The following is a 19329-nucleotide window of genomic DNA, read 5'->3' as shown; positions in this document are numbered from 1 at the left end:
TGAGAAACACATGTAGTGAGAAACACATGTAGCGAGAAACACATGTAGCGGGAAACACATGTAGTGAGAAACACATGTAGTGAGAAACACTTGTAGTGAGAAACACATGTAGTGAGAAGCACATGTAGTGAGAAACACATGTAGTGAGAAACACATGTAGTGAGAAACACATGTAGTGAGAAACACATGTAGTGAGAGACACATGTAGTGAGAAACACATGTAGTGTGAAACACATGTAGTGAGAAACACATGTAGTGAGAAACACATGTTGTGAGAAACACATGTAGTGAGAAACACATGTAGTGAGAAACACATGTAGTGAGAAACACATGTAGTGAGAAACATATGTAGTGAGAAACACATGTAGTGAGAAACACATGTAGTGAGAAACACATGTAGTGAGAAACACATGTAGTGAAAAACACATTTAGTGAGAAACACATGTAGTGAGAAACACATGTAGTGAGAAACACATGTAGTGAGAAACACATGTAGTGAGAAACACATGTAGTGAGTAACACATGTAGTGAGAAACACATGTAGTGAGAAACACATGAAGTGACTTACAAGCACTAATAATATTATGAACCAGAACCATCAGTAGTTTGAACAACACCAATATGTGAACCACAAGCACAGGAAGTGTGAACCACAAGCACAAGAAGTGTGAACCACAAGCACAAGAAGTGTGAACCACAAGCACAAGAAGTGTGAACCACAAGCACAAGAAGTGTGAACCACAAGCACAAGAAGTGTGAACCACAAGCACAAGAAGTGTGAACCACAAGCACAAGAAGTGTGAACCACAAGCACAAGAAGTGTGAACCACAAGCACAAGAAGTGTGAACCACAAGCACAAGATGTGTGAACCACAAGCACAAGATGTGTGAACCACAAGCACAAGATGTGTGAACCACAAGCACAAGATGTGTGAACCACAAGCACAAGATGTGTGAACCACAAGCACAAGATGTGTGAACCACAAGCACAAGAAGTGTGAACCACAAGCACAAGATGTGTGAACCACAAGCACAAGATGTGTGAACCACAAGCACAAGAAGTGTGAACCACAAGCACAAGATGTGTGAACCACAAGCACATGAAGTGTGAACCACAATTAAAAGATGTGTGAACCACAAGCAGAAGATGTGTGAACCACAAGCACAAGATGTGTGAACCACAAGCACAAGAAGTGTGAACCACAAGCAAAAGAAGTGTGAACCACAAGCACAAGAAGTGTGAACCACAAGCACAAGAAGTGTGAACCACAAGCACTAGAAGTGTGAACCACAAGCACAAGAAGTGTGAACCACAAGCACAAGAAGTGTGAACCACAAGCACAGGAAGTGTGAACCACAAGCACAAGAAGTGTGAACCACAAGCACAAGAAGTGTGAACCACAAGCACAGGAAGTGTGAACCACAAGCACAAGAAGTGTGAACCACAAACACAAGAAGTGTGAACCACAAGCTCTAGAAGTGTGAACCACAAGCACAGGAAGTGTGAACCACAAGCACAAGACGTGTGAACCACAAGCACAAGAAGTGTGAACCACAAGCTCTAGAAGTGTGAACCACAAGCACAGGAAGTGTGAACCACAATCACCAGAAGTGTGAACCACAAGCACAAGAAGTGTGAACCGCAAGCACAAGAAGTGTGAACCACAAGCACAAGAAGTGTGAACCAAAAGCACAAGAAGTGTAAACCACAAGCAAAAGAAGTGTGAACCACAAGCACAAGAAGTGTGAACCACAATCCTCTGTAGTGTGAACCACAAGCACAGGAAGTGTGAACCACAATCACCAGAAGTGTGAACCACAAGCACCAGTAGTGTGAACCACAAGCACAAGAAGTGTGAACCACAATCCTCTGTAGTGTGACGATCCAGTTGTGTGAAACTCAAGAACCATTGACGTGAACCATAACCACGAATTGTGTAAATAAAAAGAATCACAAGTGTGCGCCACAAACACCAGAATTGTGACCCGTGAGCGGCAGCAGTGTTGACCACAAGCATCAGTAGTGTGAACCACAAGCATCAGTAGTGTGAACCACAAGCACCAGTAGTGTGAACCACAAGCACCAGTAGTGTGATCCACAAGTACCAGTAGTGTGAACCACAAGCACCATTAGTGTGAACCACAAGCATCAGTAGTGTGAACCACAAGCACCAGTAGTGTGAACCACAAGCATCAGTAGTGTGAACCACAAGCACCAGTAGTGTGAACCACAAGCATCAGTAGTGTGAACCACAAGCACCAGTAGTGTGAACCACAAGCACCAACAGTGTGAACCAGAGGCGCCGGTAGTGTGAACCACAAGCAGGAATAGTGAACCACAAGCACCAGTAGAGTGAACCACAAACACCAGTAGTGTGAATCACAATCACCAGTAATATGTATCACAAACAGAAGTAATATGTATCACAAGTACCAGTAGTATGTGTCATAAGGACTAGTAATATGTATCACAAGCATCAGTAACATGTATCACAAGCACCAGTAATATGTATCACAAGCATCAGTAACATGTATCACCAGGACCAGTAATATGTATCACAAGCACCAGTAATATGTATCACAAGCACCAGTAATATGTATCACAAGCACCAGTAATATGTATCACAAGGACCAGTAATATGTATCACAAGCACCAGTAATATGTATCACAAGTACCAGTAATATGTATCAACAAATCATAGTCCACCCTCCCAGGCACCTAGGCTGTGCTTTTTCTGTCACCAGAAGGGGCACACTGCCAACAACTGCCTGCGAGATACCAGGTACAATTACTGCTACAAGAAAGGACATCAGGAGGACCAGTGTCGGAGGAAAAAGGAACTTGACAGACAGGACCACCTGTTTAGAGACCTGTTCTCAGAACAAACCAGCAGGATCTCTGAATTGGTAAACACTCTCACACGTCACCCACTCAGCTACTCCTATCCCAGTCCAGCAGGTGGTATTGTGCCTTATACAGGACCACAGACCTACATCCCTGCAGCTGCCTCAGTACCCTACCTCTCTCAAGGGCAGGCACCTTACATGCCCTACACACCCACCACCTCAAGCTGACCACATCATCATGAGGAGCCAGTCTATCAGCATCCTGTCGGCCAACATTAGAGGCTTCATTACTAATGTTGGAGAGCTCACACATAGTTTTGTGAACATTCGACGTCCCGACATGATAGCTGTTGTTGAAACATTTTTGGATGACAGGACTCCAGAAAATTTTGCAAGAATTGCTGGCTACACCTCATGGATGAGAAGAGACATGCAAGGGCAAGGAGGAGGTGTTGCTGTGTGCTTCTCTAAAAGTGTTCATGCTCAGCACATTGATGTTGCCACCCCTACACATCTTGAAATGATGTTCTTCAAGCTCTGCATAAACACTAGTACCTCTGTACTAGCATGTGCAATGTACAGACCTCAGTGGCAACATGCAGACCCCATCAACTTCCTAATGAAAAATATTGACTCCCTTCTGCTACAACACAACTGTCAACATATTATAATTGTTGGTGACCTCAACCAGCACCTTATACAGAGAAACTTTGATGACCTTCTTGCAGTGTTTGACATGAGAAACTTTGTTGATTTCCCTACTCACATCTCTGGCTCCTCCCTTGACCCAATAGTGAGTGATCTGGCAGAAGGCATAGTCACTTGTCAACCCCACGGCTATGTTGGATCGTCTGACCACAAGGCTGCTTTTACGACACTTAAGATCCCTACGGAACGAGGTGAGGAGTCCACACGCACAACCTGGCTATGGGAAAGAGGTAATTGGCCAGCCCTTTGCTCTGAGCTCGCCACCACCGATTGGAATGCTCTTCTCCAAGGGGATGTTGACAACCAAGTGAAAGCCTTCACTGGACACATCCTTAATCTACAACAAGAACACATTCCTCATCGGCAATATGTGACGAAGCCTACAGATCAGCCTTGGTTTGGCTTTCGTTGTAGAGAGGCTGCTACTGCTAAGTACAAAGCATGGCGAAGGTATAAGAAGGTATAAGAGACAGGCACCCATATGCCTACAGGCAAGCCTGTAGGCATATGGGTGACGTTCAAAAGTGGGCCATTGCTAAATGGGAGGTGGACACTAAATGAAAGCTAGCATCAGGCAGGGTAGGCTCCAAAACCTGGTGGTCCCTGGTCAAGGACAGACAAGGTTATCTGCCTGATGAACTCATTCCACCTCTAAATCGACAGGATGAGACCACCTCTACTAGTAGTCAAGAGAAGGCGGACCACTTTGCTGAACACTTTGCTACCAATATGCAAGTTCCTGATCCAGCACGGGACCCTCCTTGGCTAGCTGCAAGAACTGTGTCAAAACTGACAGTGATGACAATAAGGCAGGAGGAGGTGCATTTCTTTCTTAAATCGCTTAACCAAGAAAAGGCTGTGGGCCCAGACAAGTTGAGCCCAAGATTGCTGACAAGATGTGCAGACCAGCTAGCAGCACCTCTAAGTGTAGTCCCCGTTCACAAAAAGAAGAGCAGAGCAGAAATCAGAAACTACAGACCAGTGTCACTTCTGTCAATCACTGGTAAGATCTCTGAGACAATAATCTCAAGACAATAATCTCAAGACTACTTTGTGATCGTCAATTGGCTTCAGGAAAGGTTACTCTGCTGCTGATCTGTTGTTAAACCTCTCCACTAAGTGGCACCAGTCACTGGATGAATCCAAAGTCAGCTGTGTGGTAGCACTGGACATTGCTGGCGCTTTCGACCGGGTGTGGCACCAGGGCCTCTTAGCAAAACTTCAAGCACTGGGAATTGCAGGCTCTACGCTATGTCTCCTCAGTGATTACCTTCAATGGAACGGAATCAGCAAGACATCCTATTGGGGTAAGTGTTCCAAAAGGAAGCGTGCTGGGACCATTGTTATGGAATGTCTACTTCAACGACCTTCTTCATCTCATCCCAGAATCACATGCATATGCAGACGACTGTACACTGACATTCACTTATCCAAGAGAAGAAATGCCAGCTGCTCTAAGCTACATCAATCACCAGCTGAGAGCTATATCAGCTTGGGGAAATAGATGGCAAGTAACATTTGCACCTGAGAAAACGCAAATGATGATCGTCTCTAGGCACCATGATGGTAATGCTTGTGCAGTAGAAAGGATGAATGGAAGGGTGTTGGCACCTGGAGAAGAAGTTGATATCCTTGGGGTGAAAATTGACTCCAAACTAACAATGAAGAACCATGTTGCAAATCTTGCAAACAAGGCAGCCAGGAAGCTTACAGCATTCGCCGTATCTCGCATCTGCTTGACAGTAGGGGTTGCAAGATTCTGTACGAGGCCCAAGTACGCTCACACCTTGAGTATGCTCCACTTTCTTGGTTTGCCTGCCCTCCCTCTCATCTGCGACTGCTTGACAGAGTAGAGAACAGAGCAAGACGTCTCATCTCTCGCCTGGACCCATCCTGGATAGATCTGTCATTTCAGCAGAGCCTTCAACATAGGAGGGATGTGGGTGGCCTTACTGTTACGTACAAGGCCAATATTGTCAAAGTACCACACTTGGATCCACTTCGAGGACAGCGTGAAACAAGCTTTTATGCCACAAGACGGGCAGAAAGCAGCAACTTCACTCTGGCTGTACCCTTCTCCAGAACATCACTCCATCTGAGATCATATATACCCAGGATGACTCGAGTATGGAACACAATCGTACAGCATAATGATGTCAACGAGATAAAGTCAGTTGATCAGATTAAAAGGCTGGCCCACAGATGGCTCCAACTTCATCCTGTTACCTACTTGTATGTCTCATAATAATAAAAATGCTTTCAAATGAGCTGATGTAGGTAACAGCTCTTAGCTTGCCAATAAAGTTAGGAATCCTTAACCCTTAACCTGTAAATAGCTTGTCAATAAAACTAGGGATCCTTAACCTTGTCAAACCCTGTGTAAAAAAAAAATGTATCACAAGCACCATTAAAGGGAACAACAAGCACAACAAGTGTGAACTACAAGCACCAATAGTATGAATCAAGTACAGCAGTTGTGTGAACAACAAGGAGTAACTGTGTAACTTGTCAACACTAGAAGTATGAACCACAAGAACCAGTACTGTGAACAAGAAGAACATGTTCCAGCAGTGCTACCTCCAAGCACTTGCAGAGTAAACTACAAACACTTGCAGAGTAAACTACAAGCACTTGCAGAGTAAACTACAAGCACTTGCAGAGTAAACTACAAGCACTTGCAGAGTAAACTACAAGCACTTGCAGAGTAAACTACAAGCACTTGCAGAGTAAACTACAAGCACTTGCAGAGTAAACTACAAGCACTTGCAGAGTAAACTACAAGCACTTGCAGAGTAAACTACAAGCACTTGCAGAGTAAACTACAAGCACTTGCAGAGTAAACTACAAGCACTTGCAGAGTAAACTACAAGCACTTGCAGAGTAAACTACAAGCACTTGCAGAGTAAACTACAAGCACTTGCAGAGTAAACTACAAGCACTTGCAGAGTAAACGACAAGCACTTGAGTAAACTACAAGCACTTGCAGAGTAAACTACAAGCACTTGCAGAGTAAACTACAAGCACTTGCAGAGTAAACTACAAGCACTTGCAGAGTAAACTACAAGCACTTGCAGAGTAAACTACAAGCACTTGCAGAGTAAACTACAAGCACTTGCAGAGTAAACTACAAGCACTTGCTGAGTAAACTACAAGCACTTATAAGCACTTTCAGAGTAAACTACAAGCACTTGCAGAGTAAACTACAAGCACTTGCAGAGTAAACTACAAGCACTTGCAGAGTAAACTACAAGCACTTGCAGAGTAAACTACAAGCACTTGCAGAGTAAACTACAAGCACTTGCAGAGTAAACTACAAGCACTTGCAGAGTAATCTACAAGCACTTGCAGAGTAAACTACAAGCACTTGCAGAGTAAACTACAAGCACTTTTTGAGTAAACTACAAGCACTTGCAGAGTAAACTACAAGCACTTGCAGAGTAAACTACAAGCACTTGCAGAGTAAACTACAAGCACTTGCAGAGTAAACTACAAGCACTTGCTGAGTAAACTACAAGCACTTTTTGAGTAAACTACAAGCACTTGCTGAGTAAACTACAAGCACTTGCAGAGTAAACTACAAGCACTTGCAGAGTAAACTACAAGCACTTGCAGAGTAAACTACAAGCACTTGCAGAGTAAACTACAAGCACTTGCAGAGTAAACTACAAGCACTTGCAGAGTAAACTACAAGCACTTTCAGAGTAAACTACAAGCACTTGCAGAGTAAACTACAAGCACTTGCAGAGTAAACTACAAGCACTTGCAGAGTAAACTACAAGCACTTGCAGAGTAAACTACAAGCACTTGCAGAGTAAACTACAAGCACTTGCAGAGTAAACTACAAGCACTTGCAGAGTAAACTACAAGCACTTGCAGAGTAAACTACAAGCACTTGCAGAGTAAACTACAAGCACTTGCAGAGTAAACTACAAGCACTTGCAGAGTAAACTACAAGCACTTTTTGAGTAAACTACAAGCACTTGCAGAGTAAACTACAAGCACTTGCTGAGTAAACTACAAGCACTTGCTGAGTAAACTACAAGCACTTGCTGAGTAAACTACAAGCACTTGCAGAGTAAACTACAAGCACTTGCAGAGTAAACTACAAGCACTTGCAGAGTAAACTACAAGCACTTGCAGAGTAAACTACAAGCACTTGCAGAGTAAACTACAAGCACTTGCAGAGTAAACTACAAGCACTTGCAGAGTAAACTACAAGCACTTGCAGAGTAAACTACAAGCACTTGCAGAGTAAACTACAAGCACTTGCTGAGTAAACTACAAGCACTTGCTGAGTAAACTACAAGCACTTGCAGAGTAAACTACAAGCACTTGCAGAGTAAACTACAAGCACTTGCAGAGTAAACTACAAGCACTTTCAGAGTAAACTTGCTGAGTAAACTACAAGCACTTGCACTTGCAGAGAGTAAACTACAAGCACTTGCAGAGTAAACTACAAGCACTTGCAGAGTAAACTACAAGCACTAAACTACAAGCAGAGTAAACTACAAGCACTTGCAGAGTAAACTACAAGCACTTGCAGAGTAAACTACAAGCACACTTACAAGCAGAGTAAACTACAAGCACTTGCAGAGTAAACTACAAGCACTTGCTACAAGCAGAGTAAACTACAAGCACTTGCAGAGTAAACTGCAAGCACTTGCAGAGTAAGCTACAAGCACTTGCAGAGTAAACTACAAGCACTTGCAGAGTAAACTGCAAGCACTTGCAGAGTAAGCTACAAGCACTTGCAGAGTAAACTACAAGCTGAGTAAACTACAAGCAGAGTAAACTACAAGCACTTGCAGAGTAAACTACAAGCACTTGCAGAGTAAACTACAAGCACTTGCAGAGTAAACTACAAGCACTTGCAGAGTAAACTACAAGCACTTGCAGAGTAAACTACAAGCACTTGCAGAGTAAACTACAAGCACTTGCAGAGTAAACTACAAGCACTTGCAGAGTAAACTACAAGCACTTGCAGAGTAAAGTACAAACTCTTGCACTTGCAGAGTAAACTACAAGTCAGAAACTACAAGCACTTGCAGAGTAAACTACAAGCACTTGCAGAGTAAACTACAAGCACTTGCAGAGTAAACTACAAGCACTTGCAGAGTAAACTACAAGCACTTGCAGAGTAAACTACAAGCACTTGCAGAGTAAACTACAAGCACTTGCAAGCACTTGCAGAGTAAACTACAAGCACTTGCAGAGTAAACTACAAGCACTTGCAGAGTAAACTACAAGCACTTGCAGAGTAAACTACAAGCACTTGCAGAGTAAACTACAAGCACTTGCAGAGTAAACTACAAGCACTTGCAGAGTAAACTACAAGCACTTGCAGAGTAAACTACAAGCACTTGCAGAGTAAACTACAAGCACTTGCAGAGTAAACTACAAGCACTTGCAGAGTAAACAAGCACTTGCAGAGTTGCTGAGTAAACTACAAGCACTTGCAGAGTAAACTACAAGCACTTGCAGAGTAAACTACAAGCACTTGCAGAGTAAACTACAAGCACTTGCAGAGTAAACTACAAGCACTTGCAGAGTAAACTACAAGCACTTGCAGAGTAAACTACAAGCACTTGCAGAGTAAACTACAAGCACTTGCAGAGTAAACTACAAGCACTTGCAGAGTAAACTACAAGCACTTGCAGAGTAAACTACAAGCACTTGCAGAGTAAACTACAAGCACTTGCAGAGTAAACTACAAGCACTTGCAGAGTAAACTACAAGCACTTGCAGAGTAAACTACAAGCACTTGCTGAGTAAACTACAAGCACTTGCAGAGTAAACTACAAGCACTTGCAGAGTAAACTACAAGCACTTGCAGAGTAAACTACAAGCACTTGCAGAGTAAACTACAAGCACTTGCAGAGTAAACTACAAGCACTTGCAGAGTAAACTACAAGCACTTGCAGAGTAAACTACAAGCACTTGCAGAGTAAACTACAAGCACTTGCAGAGTAAACTACAAGCACTTGCAGAGTAAACTACAAGCACTTGCAGAGTAAACTACAAGCACTTGCAGAGTAAACTACAAACACTTGCAGAGTAAACTACAAGCACTTGCAGAGTAAACTACAAGCACTTGCAGAGTAAACTACAAGCACTTGCAGAGTAAACTACAAGCACTTGCAGAGTAAACTACAAGCACTTGCAGAGTAAACTACAAGCACTTGCAGAGTAAACTACAAGCACTTGCAGAGTAAACTACAAGCACTTGCAAGAGTAAACTACAAGCACTTGCAGAGTAAACTACAAGCACTTGCAGAGTAAACTACAAGCACTTGCAGAGTAAACTACAAGCACTTGCAGAGTAAACTACAAGCACTTGCAGAGTAAACTACAAGCACTTGCAGAGTAAACTACAAGCACTTGCAGAGTAAACTACAAGCACTTGCAGAGTAAACTACAAGCACTTGCAGAGTAAACTACAAGCACTTGCAGAGTAAACTACAAGCACTTGCAGAGTAAACTACAAGCACTTGCAGAGTAAACTACAAGCACTTGCAGAGTAAACTACAAGCACTTGCAGAGAGTAAACTACAAGCACTTGCAGAGTAAACTACAAGCACTTGCAGAGTAAACTACAAGCACTTGCAGAGTAAACTACAAGCACTTGCAGAGTAAACTACAAGCACTTGCAGAGTAAACTACAAGCACTTGCAGAGTAAACTACAAGCACTTGCAGAGTAAACTACAAGCACTTGCTGAGTAAACTACAAGTACAAGCACTTGCAGAGTAAACTACAAGCACTTGCAGAGTAAACTACAAGCACTTGCAGAGTAAACTACAAGCACTTGCAGAGTAAACTACAAGCACTTGCAGAGTAAACTACAAGCACTTGCAGAGTAAACTACAAGCACTTGCAGAGTAAACTACAAGCACTTGCAGAGTAAACTACAAGCACTTGCAGAGTAAACTACAAGCACTTGCAGAGTAAACTACAAGCACTTGCAGAGTAAACTACAAGCACTTGCAGAGTAAACTACAAGCACTTGCAGAGTAAACTACAAGCACTTGCAGAGTAAACTACAAGCACTTGCAGAGTAAACTACAAGCACTTGCAGAGTAAACTACAAGCACTTGCAGAGTAAACTACAAGCACTTGTAGAGTAAACTACAAACACTTGCAGAGTAAACTACTTGCAGAGTAAACTACAAGCACTTGCAGAGTAAACTACAAGCACTTGAAGAGTAAACTACAAGCACTTGCAGAGTAAACTACAAGCACTTGCAGAGTAAGCTACAAGCACTTGCAGAGTAAACTACAAGCACTTGCAGAGTAAACTACAAGCACTTGCAGAGTAAACTACAAGCACTTGCAGAGTAAACTACAAGCACTTGCAGAGTAAACTACAAGCACTTGCAGAGTAAACTACAAGCACTTGCAGAGTAAACTACAAGCACTTGCAGAGTAAACTACAAGCACTTGCAGAGTAAACTACAAGCACTTGCAGAGTAAACTACAAGCACTTGCAGAGTAAACTACAAGCACTTGCAGAGTAAACTACAAGCACTTGCACTACAAGCACTTGCAGAGTTAACTACAAGCACTTGCAGAGTAAACTACAAGCACTTGCAGAGTAAACTACAAGCACTTGCAGAGTAAACTACAAGCACTTGCAGAGTAAACTACAAGCACTTGCAGAGTAAACTACAAGCACTTGCAGAGTAAACTACAAGCACTTGCAGAGTAAACTACAAGCACTTGCAGAGTAAACTACAAGCACTTGCAGAGTAAACTACAAGCACTTGCAGAGTAAACTACAAGCACTTGCAGAGTAAACTACAAGCACTTGCAGAGTAAACTACAAGCACTTGCAGAGTAAACTACAAGCACTTGCAGAGTAAACTACAAGCACTTGCAGAGTAAACTACAAGCACTTGCAGAGTAAACTACAAGCACTTGCAGAGTAAACTACAAGCACTTGCAGAGTAAACTACAAGCACTTGCAGAGTAAACTACAAGCACTTGCAGAGTAAACTACAAGCACTTGCAGAGTAAACTACAAGCACTTGCAGAGTAAACTACAAGCACTTGCAGAGTAAACTACAAGCACTTGCAGAGTAAACTACAAGCACTTGCAGAGTAAACTACAAGCACTTGCACAGTAAACTACAAGCACTTGCAGAGTAAACTACAAGCACTTGCAGAGTAAACTACAAGCACTTGCAGAGTAAACTACAAGCACTTGCAGAGTAAACTACAAGCACTTGCAGAGTAAACTACAAGCACTTGCAGAGTAAACTACAAGCACTTGCAGAGTAAACTACAAGCACTTGCAGAGTAAACTACAAGCACTTGCAGAGTAAACTACAAGCACTTGCAGAGTAAACTACAAGCACTTGCAGAGTAAACTACAAGCACTTGCAGAGTAAACTACAAGCACTTGCAGAGTAAACTACAAGCACTTGCAGAGTAAACTACAAGCACTTGCAGAGTAAACTACAAGCACTTGCACAGTAAACTACAAGCACTTGCAGAGTAAACTACAAGCACTTGCAGAGTAAACTACAAGCACTTGCACAGTAAACTACAAGCACTTGCAGAGTAAACTACAAGCACTTGCACAGTAAACTACAAGCACTTGCAGAGTAAACTACAAGCACTTGCAGAGTAAACTACAAGCACTTGCAGAGTAAACTACAAGCACTTGCACAGTAAACTACAAGCACTTGCAGAGTAAACTACAAGCACTTGCAGAGTAAACTACAAGCACTTGCAGAGTAAACTACAAACACTTGCAGAGTAAACTACAAACACTTGCAGAGTAAACTACAAGCACTTGCAGAGTAAACTACAAGCACTTGCAGAGTAAACTACAAGCACTTGCAGAGTAAACTACAAGCACTTGCAGAGTAAACTACAAGCACTTGCTGAGTAAACTACAAACACTTGCAGAGTAAACTACAAACACTTGCAGAGTAAACTACAAGCACTTGCAGAGTAAACTACAAGCACTAGTAGTTGCAACTGTAAACATCAATTATTTAATTATTGTCAATATTGTGACAATGATAATAACAAGTTAATGTTACATTGATATGTACTTTATATGTTATTAATTATGTACGTATAAAGAACAGTGAGTGGCAACGTACCATCCTAGAGTGTAACATTCCAGCAAGTTATTAATTATGTACTTATAAAGAACAGTGAGTGGTAACGTACCATCCTGGCGTGTAACATTCCAGCAGGTTATTAATTATGTACGTATAAAGAACAGTGAGTGGCAACGTACCATCCTGGAGTGTAACATTCCAGCAAGTTATTAATTACGTACTTATAAAGAACAGTGAGTGGTAACGTACTATCCTGGAGTGTAACATTCCAGCAAGTTATTAATTATGTACGTATAAAGAACAGTGAGTGGTAACGTACCATCCTGGAGTGTAACATTCCAGCAAATTATTAATTATGTACGTATAAAGAACAGTGAGTGGTAACGTACCATCCTGGAGTGTAACATTCCAGCAAGTTATTAATTATGTACTTATAAAGAACAGTGAGTGGTAACGTACCATCCTGGAGTGTAACATTCCAGCAAGTTATTAATTATGTACTTATAAAGAACAGTGAGTGGTAACGTACCATCCTGGAGTGTAACATTCCAGCAAGTTACTAATTATGTACTTATAAAGAACAGTGAGTGGTAACGTACCATCCTGGAGTGTAACATTCCAGCAAGTTATTAATTATGTACTTATAAAGAACAGTGAGTGGCAACGTACCATCCTGGAGTGTAACATTCCAGCAAGTTATTAATTATGTACTTATAAAGAACAGTGAGTGGTAACGTACCATCCTGGAGTGTAACATTCCAGCAGGTTATTAATTATGTACGTATAAAGAACAGTGAGTGGCAACGTACCATCCTGGAGTGTAACATTCCAGCAAGTTATTAATTATGTACTTATAAAGAACAGTGAGTGGTAACGTACCATCCTGGAGTGTAACATTCCAGCAAGTTATTAATTATGTACGTATAAAGAACAGTGAGTGGTAACGTACTATCCTGGAGTGTAACATTCCAGCAAGTTATTAATTATGTACGTATAAAGAACAGTGAGTGGTAACGTACCATCCTGGAGTGTAACATTCCAGCAAGTTATTAATTATGTACGTATAAAGAACAGTGAGTGGTAACGTACCTTCCTGGAGTGTAACATTCCAGCAAGTTATTAATTATGTACTTATAAAGAACAGTGAGTGGTAACGTACCATCCTGGAGTGTAACATTCCAGCAAGTTATTAATTATGTACTTATAAAGAACAGTGAGTGGTAACGTACCATCCTGGAGTGTAACATTCCAGCAAGTTATTAATTATGTACTTATGAAGAACAGTGAGTGGTAACGTACCATCCTGGAGTGTAACATTCCAGCAGGTTATTAATTATGTACATATAAAGAACAGTGAGTGGTAACGTACTATCCTGGAGTGTAACATTCCAGCAAGTTATTAATTATGTACGTATAAAGAACAGTGAGTGGTAACGTACTATCCTGGAGTGTAACATTCCAGCAAGTTATTAATTATGTACTTATAAAGAACAGTGAGTGGTAACGTACCATCCTGGAGTGTAACATTCCAGCAAGTTATTAATTATGTACGTATAAAGAACAGTGAGTGGTAACGTACTATCCTGGAGTGTAACATTCCAGCAAGTTATTAATTATGTACGTATAAAGAACAGTGAGTGGTAACGTACCATCCTGGAGTGTAACATTCCAGCAAGTTATTAATTATGTACGTATAAAGAACAGTGAGTGGTAACGTACCTTCCTGGAGTGTAACATTCCAGCAATTTATTAATTATGTACTTATAAAGAACAGTGAGTGGTAACGTACCATCCTGGAGTGTAACATTCCAGCAAGTTATTAATTATGTACTTATAAAGAACAGTGAGTGGTAACGTACCATCCTGGAGTGTAACATTCCAGCAGGTTATTAATTATGTACTTATAAAGAACAGTGAGTGGTAACGTACCATCCTGGAGTGTAACATTCCAGCAAGTTATTAATTATGTACGTATAAAGAACAGTGAGTGGTAACGTACCATCCTGGAGTGTAACATTCCAGCAAGTTATTAATTATGTACGTATAAAGAACAGTTAGTGGCAACGTACCATCCTGGAGTGTAACATTCCAGCAGGTTGTTGGTTCACCATAACCTGCACTAGTGCCAGCTGCTACATTAACTGTCACGTTTGTGTAGGGTTTAAAGTTTGTCAGACTTATTTTGTTACTGTCGCTGAAGGTTTCATTAGATCCTTGTTCATCACTCCACAGGACGTCCCATGACCAGCTGATCAAGTGGTCAGTAATTCTACAGTTGCTGCTGACTGTGTCTGTCCATTGAACATCCATCGTGGTTTCAGTTATTTTAGATAACTCGCAATTCTGTGGTGGCAGCGGTACTGTGGGAAAATAAAATTTCTGAGAGAACTGAAAATGTATGAAAAAATAACTCTAAAATATTATGTGATGTTTAAAACTGTACAAATTATTATTTATATAGTTATAGAAAACTTGTGTTTTGTGTATCACATATCGTTGCTAAAAATAAAACAAACTGAAATCTCAACGGGAGTATTATCTGATACATTACTTGGTGAGTCTGTTGTTGCAGTGGTGACGGCTTGGAACTGTTCACTGTCATACACAGATGTCACGGTTATAACATATGGTGTACAAGCACTAAGGTTGTCAATTTGATAGAATGTGTTAGTTGTATCACTGGGATCACCTTCACATAAAACAGTATACTTGGTAGGTGGATCATGTGGTGGGTCCCAGGACACATATAGAGCTGTGGAGCTCACTGCCTCAGCCATCAGGTTCTCGGGAGCTCCTCGACCTGACGGAGGAAATATTGTATGAGATAATGTAAGAAATTTTGTTTTCTATTAGGTTAAAACAAACATAAAATGCATTGCAACACTTTGAGAAAGAACAAACCTGACGATGAGAAGACCAAGTGAAGTGATGTCCTACATAAAACAAGATTTTTTCACATAAATAAATTTTAGAGGCTGAGAGTTATCATACCTCAGATAATTTGAAAGCCAAACAGTATCTAAGATATACTACCTGGCCAGGATGTGACCAACAACAGTAGACTAACAGCTAGTTACACTACTTACTGCTAGGTTAACAGGGGCAGCAGGAGTAAGGAGACATAACCAACGTTTCCACACAAGTATTCTCTGAGCCATACCTCTATATTCCTCAAGTCATGCTAATCTCTCTCAACACACCTTGACAGTATGTATCAACACACGTTGCTGAAAATGGGATGCGCATTTTGTAAGGTACCGTGTGAATTAGGTACGTCCCTCTAGTGTTTAGGTGAGCCAGCCATCAACCATTCTCTGTAATTAACTGCTATTGTCTGATTACACAACCAATGAATGTGAGGTTTCACAATATATTACTGAAAAAATACTAGAAGTTTGAAGCAAATATTATCGCATAAAAACGATAACAACCAACCCTCCATTGAGTACATTTGATTTAGGCGAATCATTGGTCAACAAAACAAAAAAATCGTTGACAAAGGTACATGGACGTCTTCATGAACGTCTTTAGGATATTTCGGGGATGATGAATCTGAAAATGGCATCACGGTTTTCAAATTGGCTCCAGTTTGTGAGATGTTGCATACCTATATATATATATATATATATATATATATATATATATATATATATATATATATATATATATATATATATATATATATATATATATATATATATATATATATATATATATATATATATATGCAAGGAATTCGCAAGAGCAGGCGAAATATACACAAACACTGATCTCTGGCTGAAGGAGACTCGAACCTACGAACAAGGTACGCAGTGCTTTACCAATCTACCCACACTGGACCAATACCTTGGAGTCCAGCTTGCGCTAGACTTTGATCCAAGGCAGCCAGCTTTCAGGTAGAAGGCTTACAGCTTTTCATCTCATCCCCTGCATGCATCAGCCTTACTAGAGATTTGAATTCGCAAGAGCAGGCGAAATATACACAAACACATACAGCCAGAGATCAGTGTTTGTGTATATTTCGCCTGCTCTTGCGAATTCAAATCTCTAGTAAGGCTGATGCATGCAGGGGATGAGATTAAAAGCTGTAAACCTTCTCCCTGAAAGCTGGCTGCCTTGGATCAAAGTCTAGCGCAAGCTGGACTCCAAGGTATTGGTCCAGTGTGGGTAGATTGGTAAAGCACTGCGTACCTTGTTCCAAGGTTCGTATGTTCGAGTCTCCTTCAGCCAGAGATCAGTGTTTGTGTATATTTCGCCTGCTCTTGCGAATTCCTTGCATTGTTCAAATCTCTAGTAAGGCTGATGCATGCAGGGGATGAGATGAAAAGCTGTAAGCCTTCTCCCTGAAAGCTGGCTGCCTTGGATCAAAGTCTAGCGCAATTTGGACTCCAAGGTAATGGTCCAGTGTGGGTAGATTGGTAAAGCACTGCGTACCTTGTTCCAAGGTTCGTAGGTTCGAGTCTCCTTCAGCCAGAGATCAGTGTTTATATATATATATATATATATATATATATATATATATATATATATATATATATATATATGTCTGTCAGCTTAAAAATATGACCCCCGACCTACGTTGAAAAACTCGACGAATATTGAGGCACCGCGCGGTAAAAGGATATTATTAAGGACAAGTGACACTTGCGGAGCAGAAAACCAGTCGAAGAAAAAAAGAGATTATACATAGTTCTCCCTCGTCCCTCTAGGGTCTGTAATATTAGAAAAACGGAGTGTAGCACAGGGATAACTGCACATAATCACTCGGATCGTATGCAAAAACTGAAAAAAAGTGCAGCTTTTTCGATTGTTTTATCCCAGTGACCAGCTATGCGCGCATTTTCACTGAATATCTTGGACGTAAGGTATTGACTTATTTCTTACAGTATTATTGTTAATAATGAACGGATTGAAAAGATTTTCATAGTGAAGGTACAACAGTGACTGATGTACAAGCTAGTTGTGAGATTTTTTAAATATCCCCATTATGTTCTAATCTGTAGGGGGGCAAAAGGCCGATATTTTCCTAAATGTCAAAACTTACCACCTATATTTTTGGAGGGATGAAGATAAGGTAAATTACAGTATTTCCAACCATCCAAAATTCTAATTAGTGTTGTTTTATTAGTAGGAACTGTCAAAAAACTTTTGGGACTGCCAGTACCGGTATTCATCCTGCTAAATTTCATGTTCAATAAATTCTTTCTCGTTAGTTTCTTGGGCGATCTTATTGAAACATCGTCACTGTATGTCTAAATTATACTTCCTGAAAAATGAATATAATCAGACGATAAACAAAAAAGCTAAAAATTATAGCATCACCCGCCCCTTAGCCACCATGATTATGTTTAAAAACTGTTTTCACTTTTCTCACTTCCCCAGAGGTTTGTTAGGAAACAGGACAACCCTTCTTATGTTCTTTCCATCCAGTGGGGTTGACAAGAATATCCTGTTAGAGATTTGGGTATATGTTTTATATCCACTGTGAAGCACTTCAAATATGTATCAAAACAAAAGTTAATATAACAAGATGTTTCTGTGAAAGTATTTTATGGAGAGAAAGTAGTGTGGCAACTACTTTGTGAAATTAATATGGAGGGTGAATCAGAAAGTGGATAGTGTTTGTTGGAGTGTTGTACAGATGAGGAGAGTTAAACAATTGTTAGATCTCTTTGGGGAAGTGAAGAAGCTTTAAGTGGAGAGAATATAAACCTTTAAAATGTAAAGTGTTACATAGAGGAGGTATTCTTAGCGAGCAAAATTATGAAAAGTGGTAGTGTGGATGAGAGATAATCACACTAAAGATGTATTATATCAAGCAAACAACTAATATGATGAATTGTTAATGGTTCTGTTTAGCCCAGTAGAGTATAACCATGACTTATTATTATTATTAAAGATTCGCCGGTATTCTCCGGCCCGGGCCTTTTCCAAGTGGTGGCCCAGCCTTGTCTCCCTGTCTAGGGAGTATCTGAGACCTAAGTCTCCCATGGGAGGAGGCACAAGTACCTCCTCATCTTTGGGACCAACTGTCCCCAAGCCTAGCCACATTCCCCGCCCTCACGGGGCTCGTAGGGAGAAGCTAGGCCTCTCTGGTCTGCCATCCCCGCCCCAAGGGGGCTGATGGGAATGGCAGTCTTGTGAGCTGAGAGCTCGGACTCAGGCACCTACCCTACCCTAGAAGGGCTGGGCATGGTGCCGATCCAAACCATGACTTACTTTATCGATGGTACAAGTCACATACCTGGAAATGCAAGAAGGATAACCTTACATGAAAATGTAAATCGTATTTAGTTAAGGTCAAACAAATATTTGTAACATCTTTTTCAGTACAAAAGTAACCAATATTAAAAAGCGGAATGGCGAAAAACGTGATAATGAGTGACTGTGTGTGCAGGTATAACCAGGTGATGTGAAGTCACAGTGACCAACAAGTTCGAACAATGTTGTCAGAATGTGTTCACCGAGAAACTTATTTACTAAAAGCAAGTTTTCTTAGTAATCATGTTTAGTAAATATCATATTAGTTATCAGAATAATATCATGATTGAAAATTTACGTTACGAATACATGCATATTGTGTTTAGTAATATTTAAAAATACTAATTGGAGGTGGCATTAGGAATAGTGGAAAACCACATAAATTTCGGTCGAAACAATGACGGTCAGTTAAAAGTTTTTTGTAGGCATGGAAGAGGCTGTCG

At 40.9% G+C, this 19329-nt stretch overlaps 1 protein-coding gene across 1 annotated transcript in view; it reads right to left on the bottom strand.

Annotated features, from left to right (window-relative positions):
- LOC128704825 (phosphatidylinositol phosphatase PTPRQ) overlaps positions 1-15399 on the bottom strand; it is a gene marked incomplete at its 5' end in the record, with an annotated part of 153195 nt that extends 137796 nt beyond the window's left edge. The window contains 2 exon segments of the mRNA XM_070104398.1: positions 14695-14985; positions 15177-15399. Coding sequence (XP_069960499.1) covers positions 14695-14985; positions 15177-15399 — 514 coding nt within the window.
- Between the last annotated feature and the right edge of the window lie 3930 nt (positions 15400-19329).

The sequence above is a fragment of the Cherax quadricarinatus genome, chromosome 91 (genome assembly GCF_038502225.1).
Source record: "Cherax quadricarinatus isolate ZL_2023a chromosome 91, ASM3850222v1, whole genome shotgun sequence".
Classification (NCBI taxonomy): domain Eukaryota; kingdom Metazoa; phylum Arthropoda; class Malacostraca; order Decapoda; family Parastacidae; genus Cherax; species Cherax quadricarinatus.
Note: the sequence above shows the minus strand (reverse complement) of the source record. Positions and strands in the feature narration are given on the sequence as shown.